We start from the raw sequence: 18781 nt of genomic DNA, 5'->3' as shown, positions 1-18781 counted from the left end.
TTGGACACTAAAGTGGCCAAATCAATTGATTAATTAATTAATTAACCACTGGCAAATTAACTGCTGGTAGTCACAGTTTATGCACAAACTCTGGGTCTGGATAGTAGTATTTATTTGCCAAAACCATTAGTCTTTCAGTCTGAAGAAGTGTTTCACATTCAATCTTAAGTCTTTTATTTAGGAGCTGGAGCAGAATCACCTTGTGATTAGTACTAGGTTCTTTTGGAACCTCTGTGCTCTTGATCAGTTAATTTGTCAGGATGATCCAATGCTGCTAACATTCTACAAAACAAATGAATAAAATGTTCATCCTTAACAGCATGCCAGATACTTTGTTTTCAATCTGTAGCAGGAAGTTACTTCCTTCTTAATATCTGTCGACACCTCAGGATCAAGGGAATCAGTGTTCATAGCAGCATCTGGCTGCCTACTAACTTGTGAAGCCACCCTGAACTCTGGCCCCTTGGAATTGCATGCCAGTCTGGGAACTTAAACCCTTCCTCATCTGAAGTGGAATTGTGCCCATGATATGGCTTTTTCCCAGAGCTTGGAAAAGTTACTTTTTTGAACTACAACTTCCATCAGCCCAATCCAGTGGCCATGCTGGCTGGGGCTGATGGGAGTTGTAGTTCAAAAAAGTAACTTTTCCAAGCTCTGCTTTTTCCTAACCAGACTAGGTATCAGACTAATTTATTTTACTTATTTATGTTATAATAATAATCATCATCATCTTTGCATGGCCTGGCAGCAACAATCTGTGGATAACCAGGCTGAAAAGGCCGTCTGTTGCTCGACTAAGAAACTACACACTGTGAATTAGAAAACTGCAGTGCATCCAATGTGCCACTATACGGCGCTGTTGAGTGCACTCAAGCCACTGTATCTCAGCAAATGAGAGATTTAACATCTTCCAGTCAAACTTCTCTTATCTGCTACAAAAACAGACACAGATCAGTTATGTCCTGTTCAGAGCCTGGAAGTAATTTGTTACAAGTAACAAATTACTTGCAATTCATTACTTCTTTGAGGAACGAGTGGGTAATTCCTTTACATTTTGATTGTAATAGAACTAGGAGTAATTTTATTACTTTTGTGGAGTAATTGAAATGTTTCCAGCATTACTTTGGGGTATTAATTGGGGAGGGGGAGCAGGGGAAGTCTTCTGCTCCTCTATTTGTGGATGAAAATCATGTGCCTCAAACTGGGCTTCTGTGCAGCATCGCTCTTCCTTCATGCTCTGTGGGTGGGTAGGAGGCGACGAGGGAGGAGGCAGAGAGTGAGACAGTTTTAAAAAATGGATGGTGGTGGTGAAGTTGCCAGAAGACAAGAACATGGATAAAGGAGGAGGAGGCGACTTCCCAGGAGGATCGCTCCGCCTGTGACTGCCTCTGAGACGAGCTCCCGTCTCAGAGGAAGCTTTTTCAGTTTTAAAACCAGTCAGAAGAATTTTTTGACTGGTAAAAACTTTCTCCCAGGCAAGGGAGAAACGAAGAGATCACCTACAGAAGCTTTGTTGTGTTTGTTGGGGACTGGAATTCATCACCTATGAACGAAGGTGTAACCAGCAGCGTCGGACGGAGTTAAGGAATTCAAGCAAGCTCAAACTGACTAAGCGAGACTTTTTTTTTCTTTAAAGAAAAACGGATTTTAACAGGCAAGCATTCTTCTGTCTACTCTTATTCATTCTTATCAGTGTTACAGTAAAAGAGATTTGTTAAAGAATCAACAACAAAGAATCCCTAGGTGAGTTATAACTTTCTTTTTTATACACGGAATTAAGGAGGAAGAAAATCGAAATAGTTTGTCTTTGTTTTTATTGCAAAAAGCTGGCATGGAATTGAGCATTATAAAGATACAAACGGATGAGGGGCATCTAATCTGAGGAGAAAAATCTGATCAAGATGAACATTTGAGTATTATATGTCTGGGACTATTTTTTCTGGTTTACTTTATTTTGACGAATCTGCTTATTCTTTATGCCACTAACTATTTTGACGCTGTGAATTAAATTTGTTTTGCACTCCTGGTAACATAAGAGATAAGGCAGTTTGTGCTGTCTAGAAGATGATGTCAACAGAATATTAACTCCTTTGTTGCTGGAAAAAGAAATAAATTGCTCTTTGCTTGGGAACAGTGGCTATATTGGAAACTGAAGGGTTTTTTTTCGGTCTTAAGTATGACAATCAAGAAAGTGGCTGAGACCCTGGATGTACAGGAAGGGGTTCTCTCTCTAAATATGTTTCAGAAAATAATGGATGAGATTGAGATAACGAAACAAGAATTGAGACAGGGCAGACAAGAGATGAAAATTGAATTTGGCAAAATGAAACGGGAGCTGAAAGAAATAAAGGATTCTATGAGAAAAGAAGATATAACTGGACAAGCAACAGAAAATGAAAGAAAAATTAAAGGGAAGGTGCAAGTCCTGGAGATTGGAATAGATATATCAAATGTGGAATTGGAAAAAGATTTGGATTTTATGGCTGTGATGGATCCTAATGACAAAGATTATTGTTTGGAATTCAGCGCTGTCTCTGAAGGAATTGGTGAAGATATCAGAGATAAATTTATCAATGTTTCAAAAAAAGCCCTGGACTGGAATGATCTGATGGAACCTGAAATAGAGAAAGTTTATGGAATTAATTCCAGATATGTGACAAGGGAAAAACTCTCAAGAGATGTGCTAGTGCACTCTGTAAAAAAGAGGAACAGAGATATGACTTTACAACAATATTTCAGTAACACAGTCAGAATTGATGGCAAGAAAATATTTGTGATGAAGGAAATTCCTATCAGACTCTTACTATATGACTATGACAGCAGAATTATGTGTGCAAGGATGGATGATGGATGGAAGATGGAACTAACATTGATAATGGAAGAATAGCTGTTGAAATTACTGGATTTACTAGACTTGGATTAATTGACATGTCTATTTGGAGAAAAATCGATAGATATATTTCTCAAGGACTGGAAACCTCTCTTTGACTTTGTGTGGAAAGAATAAAATGATATGATGAGATTTAATGGTTAATCAAGATAACCACTGGAAGAAAGTGATTCTGTATTATTTTAAGGGACAGGTTTGTTACATACTATAGACCTATAGCTGATTTACGACAAATCGGAAGTCAATTTTTTTATTGTATTAGTTATTAATTTGTTTTTTTTCTTTTTGTTATGTTTTTGAAACCTTGAATAAAAAAAATTATATTGATAAAGGAGGAGGCAGCAGCAGAATGGAGATAAAGACTGTGGAGGTGAAAGATGATGTGTTTGTGTGTGCACGCGTGTGTGTGTGAATACTGTGTTTGCTCTTGGCACACAAAGTGGCCTCCACCATCTTCTCTGACTACTGTGCTGCATTTACAGTATTTTAACTTTTTTGCATCTCAGGGGAAAATGTTTGCTTGGGTGAGTGTCCCTTAGTTGGTGGCAGAGCAGGGTCTGGGAGGTGGTTAAGTGAGAGAGATTATGCCTGCTGGCTGAGTGTGTGTGTGGGGGAGGTGCACTTGGTTTGACATGCAAACATCTGAGTGGTGGCCTCTGCCTCCCTCCCCACTTCCTTACCAGCCAAGAGACCACCATTGCTATCTTATGGATCAAAATAATTCTTTTACTACTTCTGTGTGTTTATTTTTAATGTTGTTTTAGGCTACTTAGATGTGCAGCAGCCAAGGCCAGCACCTTGTAGAAGGTTTATTTTAAAAAGTAACTGAAATGTAATTGTAGTGATTACTTTTGAGAAAAAGTAATCAGTTACTTTCAGAGCAATTGTAATGGTAACTGTAATTACTATTTTTTTGGCCATGTAATTGTAACTAATTTATTACTTTTTAAAAGTAATCTTCCAAGCCCTGGTCCTGCTTAGCTGATCTGAATGTAAGCAATTAGCACATATAGCTCCTGCATTTTCTCTGTAGACCACAGTGTTGTTTTCATTATTAATGAAGTGTCTTGTCTATTGTTAGTGCCCACAAATTCATCACTTGATGAAGATAACACACATGAAGCAGCCCCTAGTACTTGCGTTTGAGGTGGGCGCTGCAGATTTGACAGGAGCTCAGCTGCATGCTTGATTGCAGATTGCCAAGCTCAGTGTACTTCAACTGACCAAGGCATCCAGGCCACGCTCCACTCATATAGCGTGTCTTCCTGGTCTGCAGCAGTTCAGCTGCCATTAGTTGCTGCCCAATCATTGCCCCTTAAATGAGGTGGATGTTGCACCCTCCACAGGACTACCTAAGACTATTGAGGGAACGCAGCAGGGTTACTCAAACCAAACAGTTAATTTACAATTCCATAGACATCAGGAGTTGACTTTGCCATCCTTTATGGAAAAGCCTCAAGGTAGACTGCTCTTCCACCTGGCTTGTCGGGTCTGTGTGCTATGAACCCCCACGCTCTCCCTCTGACCACATCATGTTGATCTGGTGAGTCATTTGCACGTTCTCTCTGTAGCCCAGTGCTCATCGGAAGGCACACTTCCCTGAACCATCTGAGGACTGCACTGCAACATATGGGGTGGCAACTGACTATTCCCTGTTGCATAATGTGATTGTTTTGTACAGAATTGATTGATTTGTACAGAAACTACTTCAAAAGACTGGCGAAAAGCAGCTAGTTCTCCTGAAATGCCATCCAACAGAGCTCTTCCAATATGATTTAATTCAGCAGGACTTAAATGAAAGATTCCACCTGCTGGAGTTCCTGATTGGAACAAGAGGTGGCAGCAGAGACCACATTAACTGAGCGTGCCAAATCTGTATGGTGTCACTGGTGCTTATGCGTATTAAGTAAGCATCTGTGCTGCTGTTGCTGATTTTGACCAGAGGTGGTAGTATTACACAAAGGCACTGTGCCCAAGCACTTCTGTGCAAATTCAGGCTGCTGTGTATTAAATCCTGTAAATTCCTCTTCCTCATTTGAATCTGAGCTAAAACTGACTGAGGGATCTGAAGACCTTTCCTCCTCTGAGAGCCTTTCCTCATTTACTACCATCCACTGCTGGCTTTGCTCTTCCACTTAAGTTGCCCTTCTGCACTATAACGACAACGTTGGTAAGACGGCACCATTATTACTCTCTCTATTCTTCTCAGCATGATCCCTCCCTGATTGCTCTGCTACCACACTACTTACAGGGTTCACTTCATTTTTGGTTTTGGCAACGTGTTTCCTCCCTGATTGCTCTGCTACTGCATTGCTTACAGCATTAACAGCTCTCTGACCTTTCTCTGTGCTACTGCTAGAGTGACTGGGCCACATGCCGACTGTGAGGCTGTTTGCTTTGATGAAAATGGCGGCTGCCTGTGCGCGTTGCTGCGGTTTGTCTTTCTAACCTTCGTCTTGCCTGAGCGGACTGTAGACGCTACCGCACCAACTGCTCCTGCCACTTTGTGACCTGATTTTAACCTTTTACAGCAGAGACTTCGTTATGATCCTTAGGCATTCTGCCGTTTAATTTTTTTAAGCCAAAAGTACTGCTCTTTAAAAAATGGAGGAATCAACCCAGCAAATTCATTAACTGTAAGGGGAATAACTTAAAACTTCTCAGTTAATCACCTGGGTAATTAATTCAGGGTTTCAAATAAGATAATTAATTCTAGAATAAATTAATTAATCAATGGACACTCAACAGTCACTTAGACACTCACACCAATTCATTAAAAAAAACTGTCTGAAATCTTCCATATACATTCACACACAATTTTCAACACCAAAGAATAACTTAAACTTAAATAAGGATATAAGCTAACCAAAGTGAAGAGCAAGGCGAAAATAAGTATTGCTCAAGTGAGGCAGGAAAAACAAATTAGCACTCAGTGGGAGGGGCTGTGGTGACGGTCTGTTGGAGTGTTAACTCTTTCCTGCTCAAGTACTAGCAAACGAAGACAGTACCCACTTGGGGTGTCCTGGGGCCCACTGGAGAAATATATTCTGTCAGTTAGGGCTTCTTAGATCAGATTGGAACCAAAAGAAGAGCAAAGTATTGCAGTATTAGAATCAGAAACGAAAAGGAACAAAGACAACAAATTCAGACTACTACCAACATGATATTCGTGAAAATTTCAATTTATCACTGTCTATTACAACCAACACTAATACTGCAAGTTCTGAAGAAAGTCCCCTACTGAAGTTAATGAAAACTCCATTAAGCTTCAAACCCATTTCCTACGAGAGAAACAGACTATCACACAAGACATGTATTACAGTGGCACAATCTTTCCTTCTGTACTCTGAGGGTGCAAAATAGTGATAGCTTCATCTCCCCCCCCCTTCTTATTGTAAATCACTATTTGAGGGTTCTCTCCATTGGTCTCCAGTGAAAAATGTTTCTTAATATACATTTTGGAAAGGGTTAATGGGAAGAAATCAATTGGATATGGATCACAGAATGCATATTTCAATAGTGTGATTGATCCTGTGGCAGAATAATTCTTTGTTCATTGATTTAAAACATCAATCTGATAATTGGCAGGAAAGAGTAATGAGATGATATACTTTTAAACTCTATAGCCAGGTAGAGTTCCCTGTGGGGCTGAAATTGATTGATTCATCTCTCCACAAATTGTTAACAATTTAAATGCTTTTGGACTTGGATTTTGATCTTCTGTCAACACACGCTTTTTACTGAAAGATTTATGGAAGCAAACACAATAGAACAGTGCTCACTTCACTGGAGAAGGAGAAAGAACAGGAAAGGAGTGCGTGTACTTGTTCCTTATAAGAAGATAAGAAGAGCCTGATGGATCAGGCCAGTGTCCCATCTTGCAACACCTAGAAGTGTGTGATACTTCTTATGGATATAAACCCGTTAATTTAAGCCGGAGGTTTGGTGGTGGGGTGGAACACAGAATTGTACTTCCTAACTCAGTGTTACAGTTTGCTATGTTTTGTGGCATAGTCCAAATTACTAATTTTTTTTAAAAAAAGTAAGCTACCAAACGGGGCAATTCATGAAGTTTACCTTGCATCCTTGTAAGTAAGCCCACAAAAACTCTAGTCAGATGAGATGCTATTAGCTTGCTAAGAGGCTATTAGCCTTTATTTCCATACTGGTTGAGGAGGAAAAGGCTTTCCTTCCTCCACTACTAGTATGGAAACCAAATGGGCTAAAGAAGGATAGAGTGATCCATCCTCCCTCCATCAGGCTAGTCACTTGCCTGCATATGAAAACCCTGGTCGCCAATGGCTTTGAGGTGACCTGTTAAATGCATAGCTACATCCCACACCTCTAACTTCAATACAAAACCAGCTGGGACTCCCCATAGGTATATTTAAATATTTTTGGTTTGCTGTTGTTCTTATATGCCTTCGAGTCAATTATGACTTTTGACAACCCTATGAATCAGTGACTTCCAATAGCATAAACCACCCTGTTCAGATCTTGTAAGTTCAGGTCTGTGGTCTCCTTTATGGAAGCAATCCATCTCTTGTTTGGCCTTCCTCTTTTTCTACTCCCTTCTGTTTTTCCCAGCATTATGGTCTTTTCTAGTGAATCATGTCTTCTCATTATGTGTCAAAAGTATGACAACCTCAGTTTCACCATTTTAGCTTCTAGTGATAGTTCTGGTTTAATTTGTTCTAACACCCAATTATTTGTCTTGTTTGCAGTCCATGGTATCTGTGGCTTTCTGTATGATATGTTCTGCGTATAGATTAAATAAATAGGGTGATAAAATATACTCATCTCACACCCTTTCCGATTGGAAACCAATCGGTTTCTCCATATTCTGTCCTTACAGTAGCCTCTTGTCCAGATTATAGGTTGAGCTTCAGGACAATCAGATGCTGTGGCACCCTCATTTCTTTTATTCCATAGTTTTTCATGATTTACAGTCAAAGTATAATCTTTGCTGTAATCTATAAAGCACAGGGTGATTTCCTTCTGAAATTCCTTGGTCCATTCCATTATCCCACGTATGTTTGTGATATGATCTCTGGTGCCTCTTCCCTTTCTAAATCCAGCTTGGATGTCTGGCATTTTTCGCTCCATATATGGTAAGAGCCTTTGTTGTAGAATCTTGAGCATTACTTTACTCACATGGGATATTAAAGCAATAGTTCAATAATTACTGAATTTCCTGGGATCCCCTTTGTTTGGAATTGGGATGTATATCGAACGTTTTGAGTCTGTGAGCCATTGTTTAGTTTTCCATATTTGTTGACAGATTTTGGTCAAACTTTGGACAGATTCAGTCTTAGTAACTCTACTGGTATGCTGTTCCTGGTGATTTTTTTCTTCCAAGTATTTTAAGAGCAGCTTTCACCTCACATTCTAAAATCTCCGGTTCTCCATTATACTCTGGGAATGAATCTGTCATCCTGGCATCTCTTTTATAGAGTTCTTCAATGTATTGCTTTAATCTCGGTCAGCTAGTGTGTTCCCACTGATTATTCACCATACCTACTCTTGGTTTAAATTTCCCTTTCATTTCTCTAATCTCTTGGAATAGGGCTCTTGTTCTACCTTTTTGTTTTTCCCTTCTATTTCTATACAATAATTGTAATAGTTCTCTTTGTCCCTATGTACTAGTTGCTGTATTGTTGCATTTAGGGTTCTAACCATGTTTCTATCTCCTTTTGCTTTTGCTTTCCTTCTCTCTTTAACCATTTTAAGAGTTTCTTCAGTCATCCATTGAGGTCTTTCTCTCTTTTTAATTAGAGGTACTGTCTTTTTGCATTCTTCCCTGATAATGTCTCTGACTTCACTCCATAGTTCTTCTGGTTCTCTGTCAACTAAGCTTAAAGCCTCAAATCTGTTCCTTATTTGATCCTTATACTCTTCTGGGATGTTATTTAAATTGTATTTTGGCATTATGATTGCTTTGTTCTTCTTCTTTAGCTTCACTCTGATTTTTGATATGACCAGTTCATGATCTGTACTGAAGTCTGCTCCTGGTCTTGTTTTCGCAGAAAGTATGGAAGTTCTCCATCTTTTGTTACCAATTATATAATCAATTTGATTCCTATACTGACCATTTGCTGATGTCCACGTGTACAGTTGTCTTTTCGGTTGCTAAAAAAATGTGTTTGCAAGAGTAAAATATTTACCTGATCTACGGTAGTGACATCAGTGATGGTAGCATCTGGTGGTCTGTTGGGTGGGTTTACTGTGATCTGGAAGTAAAATGAAATAAATAGTATGCCTCTATTCTTAGTGACACTAATACCACAACACATGTTATGACTGGATATTTTGAATGTTATTCAGTTTCAGGCCTCATCCTCTAAAGAAAGTGGGCACCACCACCCAAAAGCACTGACACCAGTACAGCCAGCCTGGATGCTTATACAGAGGATCTACCAACATTAAGGGGCATAGGGAATATAGTTTCCACTGTCTGCTAGTCTAGTCCTATATTCCTTCATGGAAATGGTCACTCTTGATGCTTGAGAACATCTCGTGCCTTATATCATGAGGCCTCTGCTGCCAGCTGTTATGACCAACACAAATCACTCTTGCCTCACAGGATTTTAGGAAAGGGAGGAGCTGGATGTTAGACAGCTTGTGAGGAGCTGGAGAAAAAGTGCAGGGAAAAAGCCAAGCCAGAGGGAGCTTGCCACTTGCTAGCTTCATAGCTGGTATTGTAAGACACGCCCCTTGGACAGTCTAAAGCAGGATGGGGAATGTTCTTCAGCTTGAGGGCTACATTTCATTTTGGGTATCCTTCTGAAGGGGACATGCCAGTTATGGCTGGGGCCAGAGAGAAAAGTGGGTGGAGCAACCAATTTAAAATTTGTCTTTGTACAGTAGGCTAGTTTCTACACACACCCTCTCTATCCCCCATCCTGAGGGGTGTGGCCTGGGGAAGAGTTCCAAAGGACAGACAGAGAACTGTAGGGCCTGAGGTTCCCTATTCTTGGTCCAAAGCAATTAGCAATAAATTTTAAATTCACTTACTAATACATACATGTGTTGCTCAATATAAAGTTCAGATTACCTTGGCTTTCTCGGAAGATCGTTTTCCACCAAAACCTCCAGCTCCAACAACAAAGACAGAAAATTGATTATAGCACAAAAGGTCCTTTCCAGAGTATGTGTGGACTAGGCATGAAGACAAAACCAAGAGAGAAGCATTTAGTTTAAGTGGAAGCAACATACCTCCTTTTCAGGGGGGAAAAAAGGCTACAATGTTATAACTGCAGGATACTTACTATGGCTGTTTTACAAGATGCTAAAGTAATAGCTGATGTAGTATACAGTCAAAACAATTCAATGGAGAACTTTTGACTTGAGTTTTGAGGGAACTGAGTGAGAAGAGCTCCACAGTGGCAACCTTTCACTGCTTTTACACCATTTCTTCTGCCTAAAAATTGAGATGTCCCTCCTTTTGACTGCCCACACCCAGGTGCCTTTACCACATGAAACTGCCTGACCCCTTTGCAGTCATCTTCTGGGGTTCTTTTCCATGTTCCCCCACCTTATGAAATCAAGTCTGGCCCCAGGCACAGATATTTTTATTTGTCTAGCTTTTGTCATTCAGTGTAAGCTGGTTATAGGGCTTGTTTTACTTACCTTGTTGAATTTTATGGTTTGTTATTAATGGCTATTTTCAGCAATTCTATCTGTTTGTTGCTGTTTAAAACTGTTTTTGTGAATTCTGATTTATTTATTGGGTGGTATCCAATACGTCCTCTCCATGGATGGATAGCAATGGTCAGGGGAACAGGAGAGGAAGGCAATGCATGGCATTCGCCACCCCCTCCACAGCCCTCCCAAATTTGCTCCTGATATGACTTCCCAACCTTCCAGGCCAGATTTTGAGGGAGCGTGGGAGACAGCGGGTGGTGGTAGAGGAGTTTCCAAAAATTGCCTCCCACCCCTCTTCTGCTAATTGACTGCTTTCATCAGCAGAGAAAAGGCATTACCATCCATATTATATATTCACTAATAGGGGGAAAAACTTTGCGGTTTAAGAACGTACCTATAGCCAACAGATATTTCTATCAAACTTTAAAAAGCAGGGAAATTGGGCAGCTATAGTGAATGCACAAGGGGAGCAGGAGACCAGACCTCCTCTCTGAGATATTGTATTGCCCTACAAATTTGTCAAAATGAAAACACCATTTGGGTTGGTCTTTCATGGTCCAATCCACTTCCTGTGTAGCTTGGAAGAATTTGGGAACATGTGCCTCTGAGCACATGATGAGTGGTGGCAACACCTGCCATCTCCAAGATGAAGAATTACATTTTTGTATGTTTGTTGGTGTTCTTCTTACTTTGCTTCTTTTCTGTATTACTACTATTTCTATAGAGAATCTAACTCAGAAAATTATATTTCTCTCATTCATCCTAGAAATCTGTGTCAAATTTATTTTTATTAATTTTAAAGCTTTTTTATTGGTCAATGTCATATGATAGTGAAGACAGCCTTTTGTGTTTCAAACTGGAGATTATGCTCTATTTCTATTTTGGGTGCATTAACAGTTGACTCTGAAACTGGAGTTTGATGTAAAATCAGACTGATTACAATATGTTGCTACTTACGCAATTACTCTAGTTGTTGGAAAAAACAAACTTGGCCTGCCCAAGATTCATGTTTTCAGCCTGCTATGCTTAAACTACTCCACTTAAGGAAAGGTGGACATGGTCAATTAAAAACAGAGCACATCTAGTATTTTGCTAGAATATATTTCACCTCCCCCTGTTTTATCTTGTGCAAACTGAGACACTCCTCATGTCTATTGGAAGCTATTCTGCAGAACAGTCAGTGCCATTATTCCACAATTGTTTTTGGAGCTTTTTTTAGTGTTGCAAAGTGTTGCTGTACTTCACATATTCACAGAAACAGAATTAAAAGAATGATTTTCTACAGGAAACCTCACTAAAATTGCAAAGTAAATCAAACCTATTTAAAGTGACTATCTGAATGATAATAACTGTTTTAATATTGTTGCTTTCTCCATGCTCAAACAACATCAGCACAGCACATGTCTTGTTTCTGTCATTTGGGCTAATTGCAGGTGTTGTTACCACTCACCATATGCTCAGGGGAAAGGGGGGAGGAGATCGGGTGGGTGGGCACTAGGCAGAGGGCCCCTTTCCTTTCCAAAAGGAAAACATTGTGAACAGTATCATTCTTTTTCAGGCTTTCCCCCACCTTTTTATTCTACAGCAGACACATGTAGCCTCCCACCCAAGTTTAAACCAAAGCTGTCCCTGGCCACATCCACACCAGACTTTTATTTCACTTTAGACAGTCATGGCTTCTCCCAAAGAATCCTGGGAAGTGTAGTTAGTGAAGGGTGCTGAGAGTTGCTAGGAGAGGCCCTATTCCGCTCACAGAGCTACAATCCCCAGAAGAGGGTCTGACTGTTAAACCAGTCTGGCCACTGGAGGTCTGTCAGGGGAATAGGAGTCTCTCCTTTCAGCACCTTCACAAACTACATTTACCAGGATTCTTTGGGGGAAGCCATGACTGTCTCAAATGAAATCAAAGTCTGGTGTGGGTGTAGCCCCCTGATTAGGCAAGCCCAGCAGCTGTGAGTCTGGATTTTAGAACATTGACAGTTGGTTCTTACTGAGCATGCCCGACATTATCATTGAGTTCAAGCCAACATTTCTTAAATTAATTAAAAATCAGCCAGGCATTTTTTAAACTTTTAAACTGCAGAAGATGAAGGTCAGAGTATAGGGCAAGGTCAGTAATAGGATTACAGGTATTCTGTGAAAATGGTTGATTTTTAATTAATTTCAACAGATTATGAGGACTCTGACAGAAAAAAGTCCAAAAGGGGTCTTGGTTTTTTTCCTCTCTCTGTTTGCAGTTTGAACTCTTGATTTTCTCTGACTGTTTTGTGTATCACCACGAAAACTTAGACGGTTGTTAAGTAAGCGTTTCTGAGTTCAGAACTGTAAGTTTTGTAAGGTCTTGTTTTGGAATGTGCTTATGGGGGCATTAGAATGGCATGGGGGTATTTTCAATTTAACATTGCAGAATGCAAAAAATCCATGCCGGCTATAGTATACAGCCACTCTCGTAGCTGTATAATTTATTACAATTATTTATCTCTTGGTTTCAGGATAAAAATCCTACCAAGACAGTTTAGAAATAAAATTAGGATTAGCATTAAACCACATTTTTTAAAACCGCAAGAAGCAATATCAACATATAAAATGTTATCAGAATCTTTTTCAAAGAGCAGTTGATGGTAGAATGGCCTGGGAGGGGAGGGTCCAAGTACAGCAGGCTCTCACACTGTCTACACCTCCCATCCTCTCTATTAGGATCCTTCCCATAGAGAGGAAGTCCCACTGGAGGAGGCTCTGAGGTGATCATCAGCTGTGTCCCTCTATTTCCTGGAACTCTGTTATTTTCCATTATAAGGTGCCCTAGAAATTTTTACTGAAGGGTAGCACAGTATATTCTAAATAAATTAATCATCTTTGAGCTACTTTGAGAGTAGGCGACTGCTTTTAGGGTTTTTTTACTATTTTTAGAAGGCTGTTTTCAACTGTTTTTAGAAATTTCAATTGTATTGACATGCTTGCCACCCTGGGCTCCTTTTGAGGAAGGTGCAGGTTATCAATCTAACAAACAAACAATAAATACCAAGAAAATACAATAAATAAAGGGGGAGTGGGGAAAACTAGGCCCTGAAAGCCTTCACTCTAAAAACCAGAACTCCTACATTCTAAATCTACAGGCATTGCAGAGCATACATACATATACTAACTGCTCTTCGGGCTTATAACCTAGGTTGACAAAATATCAAGGCCACTGCACATGCATTAGATTTTTAGATGTATGGGAAGCCCAAGTAATACTGAAATTGCCCTCAAGACAAGACAAGATTCCAGCAACTATTACAAAGCCTTCTTCCAAGGTAGCTTCACAGTACTGTTAGGAAGGTTAATTCCATTTTAATTCCTTTCTCTGCCATTTGCCCTTAACACAAAGCAAGGAAGTTACCATCTAAGACTATAACTGCTCCTGAGCCTTTATCAAGGATGTCCGCAATAGTGGCTTCTGAAGTAAGTTTTCCTAAAATTAAAAAAAAGAAAAAAGGAAATGGCACAGAAGTAATCAACAAGAAGAGAGATTTTACATACCTCAAAAGTAAATCAATAGCTACCACTGCTAAAACATGTAACATAAGAAGAAATGCACACCAAGTAGTATGGCACAATTAGAATTTTGGATCGAGTGTCCAATTGGACAACATAGTAAACAGTGAAAACTGAGCTGAAAGGCGCTTGTCCTGTCCCTTAATATACCCACAGTAGACTAAAAACATCTCCATGAAGGGAGAAGACATAAGAATCAGTTCCCTGAACAGGGCCGGCACCAGACATGATTGGGCCCTTGGGCACTAGCCTTCCCCGGGACCGCATTGCCATAGCCCAACACACACGCTCCTATACAGTTGACATGGGTCTAATAAGCCCACCCATGCAACCCCTTCCTCTTGTATCATGTGAATGATGTGTGCGCATAGTGCACATGCCTACCATCAACCAAGATGGTGTCAGGGGCATCAGCCCCTTAAGGAAGCCCCTGTTGCCATCTTGGGTGGTGGCAGGCAAGTGTGCACAGCATGAATGGCATTCACACTGACGGGAGAGGCAGGTGGGATGGACAGACTTACTGAAGACTGCACTGTTAGTACTGGGAGGGGTGCCTGGGAACTCCCTCTCTGCGATAGGGTCGGATTGCAGGACTGATGCCACAGGTCATGGAACGGGAGCACCACCCTCTCACCCAAGGAGGGGCCCTCAGCCAGGGCCCAACCTGGCTGCCCCCTGGCACCAGACCTGTCCCTGAGTACAGCTCTAGAATCTTTTGAGGATTATTTTCTTTTTTACAGCCACAGAACCTCTGTGTGGAACTGCACAGGCATCAAGAAGAATACTAACTACTGTTGGCAAAAGAACAATTGAGTAATGTACTGTATTTATGAGAGTGCAATTTTTTTTAAAAAAAACACCAAGAATTAATCAGGTCTGCAGTAGTCTTACCTGATGTTGGTAGCAGCTTATACAACTCCAGATATTGCTCGCCGTGTAACACCTATAGTAAAACAGCAGTACCAATAACAGAAATTAATAACACAAAACTGCTTCAGTCTATACTGCTATACTGGGTTTTTTTCTGTAAGAAAGACATTAAGTGTGTTTATTTCTTTTACTTTGTTAACACGTGGCAACAGAAGATAACATCATTTCATTACACTGGCTGCCCATTAGCTACCAGGCCAAGTTCAAGATTCTGCTTTTGGTGTACAAAGCCCAATGCAGCTTGGGACCAGGATACCTGAAAGATCATCTTACCCCTTATATACTCAGTCAATCACTGTGCTCTGCAGGTGAGGGCCTCCTGCAGATACCATCTTATCAGGAGGTCCGTTCTGCACAACATAGGAAGGGGACCTTTAATATTGTGGTACCTACTATTTGGAATTCCCTCCTCTTAAATATTAGACAGGCACCATCTCTGTTATCTTTTCAGCGCCCACTGAAGACCTTCCTCTTTCAACAAGCCATATCCCAGTCTGCATCTGTATTGCAATTATTTTTCTAGATGGATTTAAAGCTTTTTTTTAAAAAAAAAATTAAAATATATTTAATTCAATATGTTTTGTTTTAATATGTTTGTTTTGTTTTAATATGTTTTAAAGTGTTTTGCTATTAAGATGTTTTAGAGAGCTTTTAGTGTTTTTGTTTGCCGCCCTGGGCTCCTTCTGGGAGGGAGGGTGAGATATAAATTTAATAAATAAATAAAAACTCCACCACAATTATATTGTTGCAACAGAAGTCGGACTGCTCCTCTCTAAAAATTACTGTAGGGAGAAATTAGGCCCTCAAGTAAAGACAGTGTATCGTTTTATCTGGAAATGTGAATCAAAGCAGAGGCCTGAAGTTATAGCTCAAATCAGTTTTTTTTTCCAAAAGGGTTTGCTCTTTGCCTGTAAGAAACAATGAAAGTAATAAGGGATTACTGTTATCTACATTTTATGGCCTTGTAAATGTTCACAATCTGAGGTAGATATACTATGAGCTACAGAGCTCTCAGCCCTCATATTTCTCTAGACTCCCATTTAAAGAGTAATTCTTTGTTTAATTCACTCCTTGCTTCCCTTTTGCTAAACTTGTAACAGATTAGGTAAAAACCCACACACTTCATTATCCTCTCCTGTCTTTGTCCTTTGACTTTGAAGGTATAGGCTTAGGCAGAATGAATGGAGCCTGTGGATACTTTCCCCGGGCCCCCTATGGGTCATAGGAGAAATATGCAAGTCATGGATGGAGAACTTGTGGCCCTTCAGATGCTGTTGGACTCAAACTACCATCAGTCCTAGCCAGCGTGGCCAATGGTGAGGAATAGTAATCCAATAACATCTGGAAGGGCCACAGGTTCCCTATCCCTGATGCAAGTGGAATACACAGCACAATGAATTCAGTTTCTTTGCTTCTTCTGTGTATCTTGATTGACATTAGAATCTGTGATACTGAGGAAGTAATAAGTTCAAAGGAGGGCAACAAGGATGATCAGGGGACTGGAAACAGAGCCCTATGAGGAGAGACTGAAAGAACTGGGCATGTTTAGGCTTGAGAAGAGAAGACTGAGGGGAGATATACACAGAGGAGGGACAGGAGCTCTTCTCAATCATCCGGAGTGCAGGACAAGGAACAATGGGCTCAAGTTGCAGGAAGCTAGATTTTGACTTAACATCAGGAAAAACTTCCTAACTGTTAGAGCAGAATGACAATGGAACCAATGGAAGGGCAGTTTAGGGATCCTGCTCGTGTACCGCCCACCCCGCTGCACGGCAGACTCCCTGGCCGAGGTGCTGGAGGTGATCTCGGATGTGAGAATGTTGTCCCCGGAGCTATTAGTTCTGGGTGACTTTAACATACACGCCGAAACCACTCTCATCGGAGCCCCTCGGGATTTCCTGGAAACCATGGCTTCCTGGGAACTGCGCCTTAGTAATATTGAGCCCACCCATGTAGCCGGTCATACTCTTGACCTTATGTTTGTCCCGGGGGGGAGGGTAGTGTGCTGAAATTAGGGGTTATTTCTTCTACCCCCGTGTCATGGTCAGGCCACTATCTGGTAAAGATGGATCTCTCGATGCCACATGCCCTCCGCAGGGGTAAAGGTCCTATTAGAATGGTCCGCCCCAGGCGCCTGATGGATCCAGATGGTTTCCTGACGGCGCTTGGGGAATTGAAACCTGCTGAAGGTCGCCCGGTCGAAGCCCTGGTGATGGAGTGGAACGAGAGGATCGCCGGGGCGTTAGACCGAGTGGCTCCGAAACGTCCTCTCCCCCGGAACAGAATTCAAGTAGCACCATGGTACACACCACGGTTGCGTACTTTGAGACAGGAGGTGAGACGACTAGAGCGCCGGTGGCAGAAGTCGCGCTCCGAAGATGCTCGGACACAGGTTAGAGCAGCAATAGCTGCCTACCAGGTGGCGGTAAGGGCAGCAAAGAGGGAATTCTTTGCTGCCTCTATTGCATCAGCAGAGTGCTGTCCCAGGAGGTTGTTCCAGGTGGTCCGAAGCCTGGTCGGTCCAGTTGCTCAGGAACCCTTGGAACAGTCCAAGGCCTCCTGTGACAAATTGGCAAAGCACTTTGCTGATAAAATCGAGCACCTGAGGAGCTTGATTCCGTGCGCCGTGGATACAGTGAGTGAGCTAGAGTTGGCCAGTTGCAAACCGGTCAAATGGGATCAATTTCGGCCTCTTCCATCTGAGGATGTGGACAAGGTGCTCTCATCTGTAAGGCCTACCACTTGTCTACTTGATCCTTGCCCGTCTTGGCTCCTCATGAGCTGCAAAGAGAGATTGGGCGAGGGGATCAAGGCAATGGTCAATGCATCCTTGCAAGAGGGTGTTATGCCACTAGCCCTCAAGGAGGCTATTATAAAGCCCATCTTAAAGAAGTCCTCCTTGGATCCCCAAATATTAAACAACTTTCGCCCAATTTCGAATCTACCATTCTTGGGCAAGGTCATTGAGCGAGTGGTGGCTAATCAGCTGCAGACACACTTGGATGAAACGGATTATCTAGGTCCATACCAATCGGGTTTCAGGACTGGACATGGAACTGAAACAGCCTTGGTCGCTCTGGTGGATGATATGAGGAGGGCATTGGATAGGGGAGAATTCACCTTCCTTGTCCTCCTAGATCTCTCAGCGGCTTTTGATACCGTCGACCACGGTATCCTTTTAGATCGCCTGGAGAGTTTGGGATTGGGAGGCACGGTTTTACGGTGGCTCCATTCCTTTCTCTCCGATAGGCATCAACAGGTAGCATTGGGTGATGAGGTTTCAGACCCTTGGCCTCTCAATTGTGGTGTGCCACAGGGTTCTATCCTCTCTCCCATGCTATTTAACATCTATGTAAAGCCGCTGGGAGCGATCATCAGAAGATTTGGGCTGCAGTGCCACCAATATGAGGATGACACTCAGCTCTATCTCTCATTCAAATCTTCACCGGAGAGGGCTGTGGAGACCATATCCAAGTGCCTGGAATCCGTGAGTGGATGGATGGGCAGGAACAGGCTGAAGCTGAACCCTGACAAGTCCGAGGTACTACTTGTGGGAGACAAAGGAAGGTTGGGAGATGTTGACCTGGTGTTTGGCGGGATGAGGCTGCCCCTACAGGACCAGGTCCGTAGCCTTGGGGTCATTCTTGATTCCAAGCTGTCCATGGAGGCTCAGATTTCGGCCGTGAGCCGGGCAGCTTGGTATCAGTTACACCTTATACGTAGGCTACAACCCTACCTCCCTGTTCAACAGCTCCCACTCGTAATACATGCCCTGGTCAC

The 18781-nt window shown here is 41.6% G+C and overlaps 1 protein-coding gene across 3 annotated transcripts in view; it reads right to left on the bottom strand.

Moving 5' to 3' along the window:
- HSD17B4 (hydroxysteroid 17-beta dehydrogenase 4) overlaps positions 1–18781 on the bottom strand; it is a 114937-nt gene that overhangs the window by 50763 nt on the left and 45393 nt on the right. For all 3 annotated transcript variants that reach the window (XM_061624666.1, XM_061624675.1, XM_061624685.1), the window contains 4 exons: positions 14963–15014; positions 13917–13988; positions 9945–10048; positions 9055–9120 (listed from right to left, as the gene is read on the bottom strand). In XM_061624666.1, the coding sequence (XP_061480650.1) occupies positions 9055–9120; positions 9945–10048; positions 13917–13988; positions 14963–15014 (294 nt within the window). The remainder of the gene's footprint in view (positions 1–9054; positions 9121–9944; positions 10049–13916; positions 13989–14962; positions 15015–18781) is intronic.

The sequence above is a fragment of the Rhineura floridana genome, chromosome 1, assembly GCF_030035675.1.
Source record: "Rhineura floridana isolate rRhiFlo1 chromosome 1, rRhiFlo1.hap2, whole genome shotgun sequence".
Taxonomy (NCBI): Eukaryota; Metazoa; Chordata; class Lepidosauria; order Squamata; family Rhineuridae; genus Rhineura; species Rhineura floridana.
This window is presented reverse-complemented; position numbering and strand designations above follow the sequence as displayed.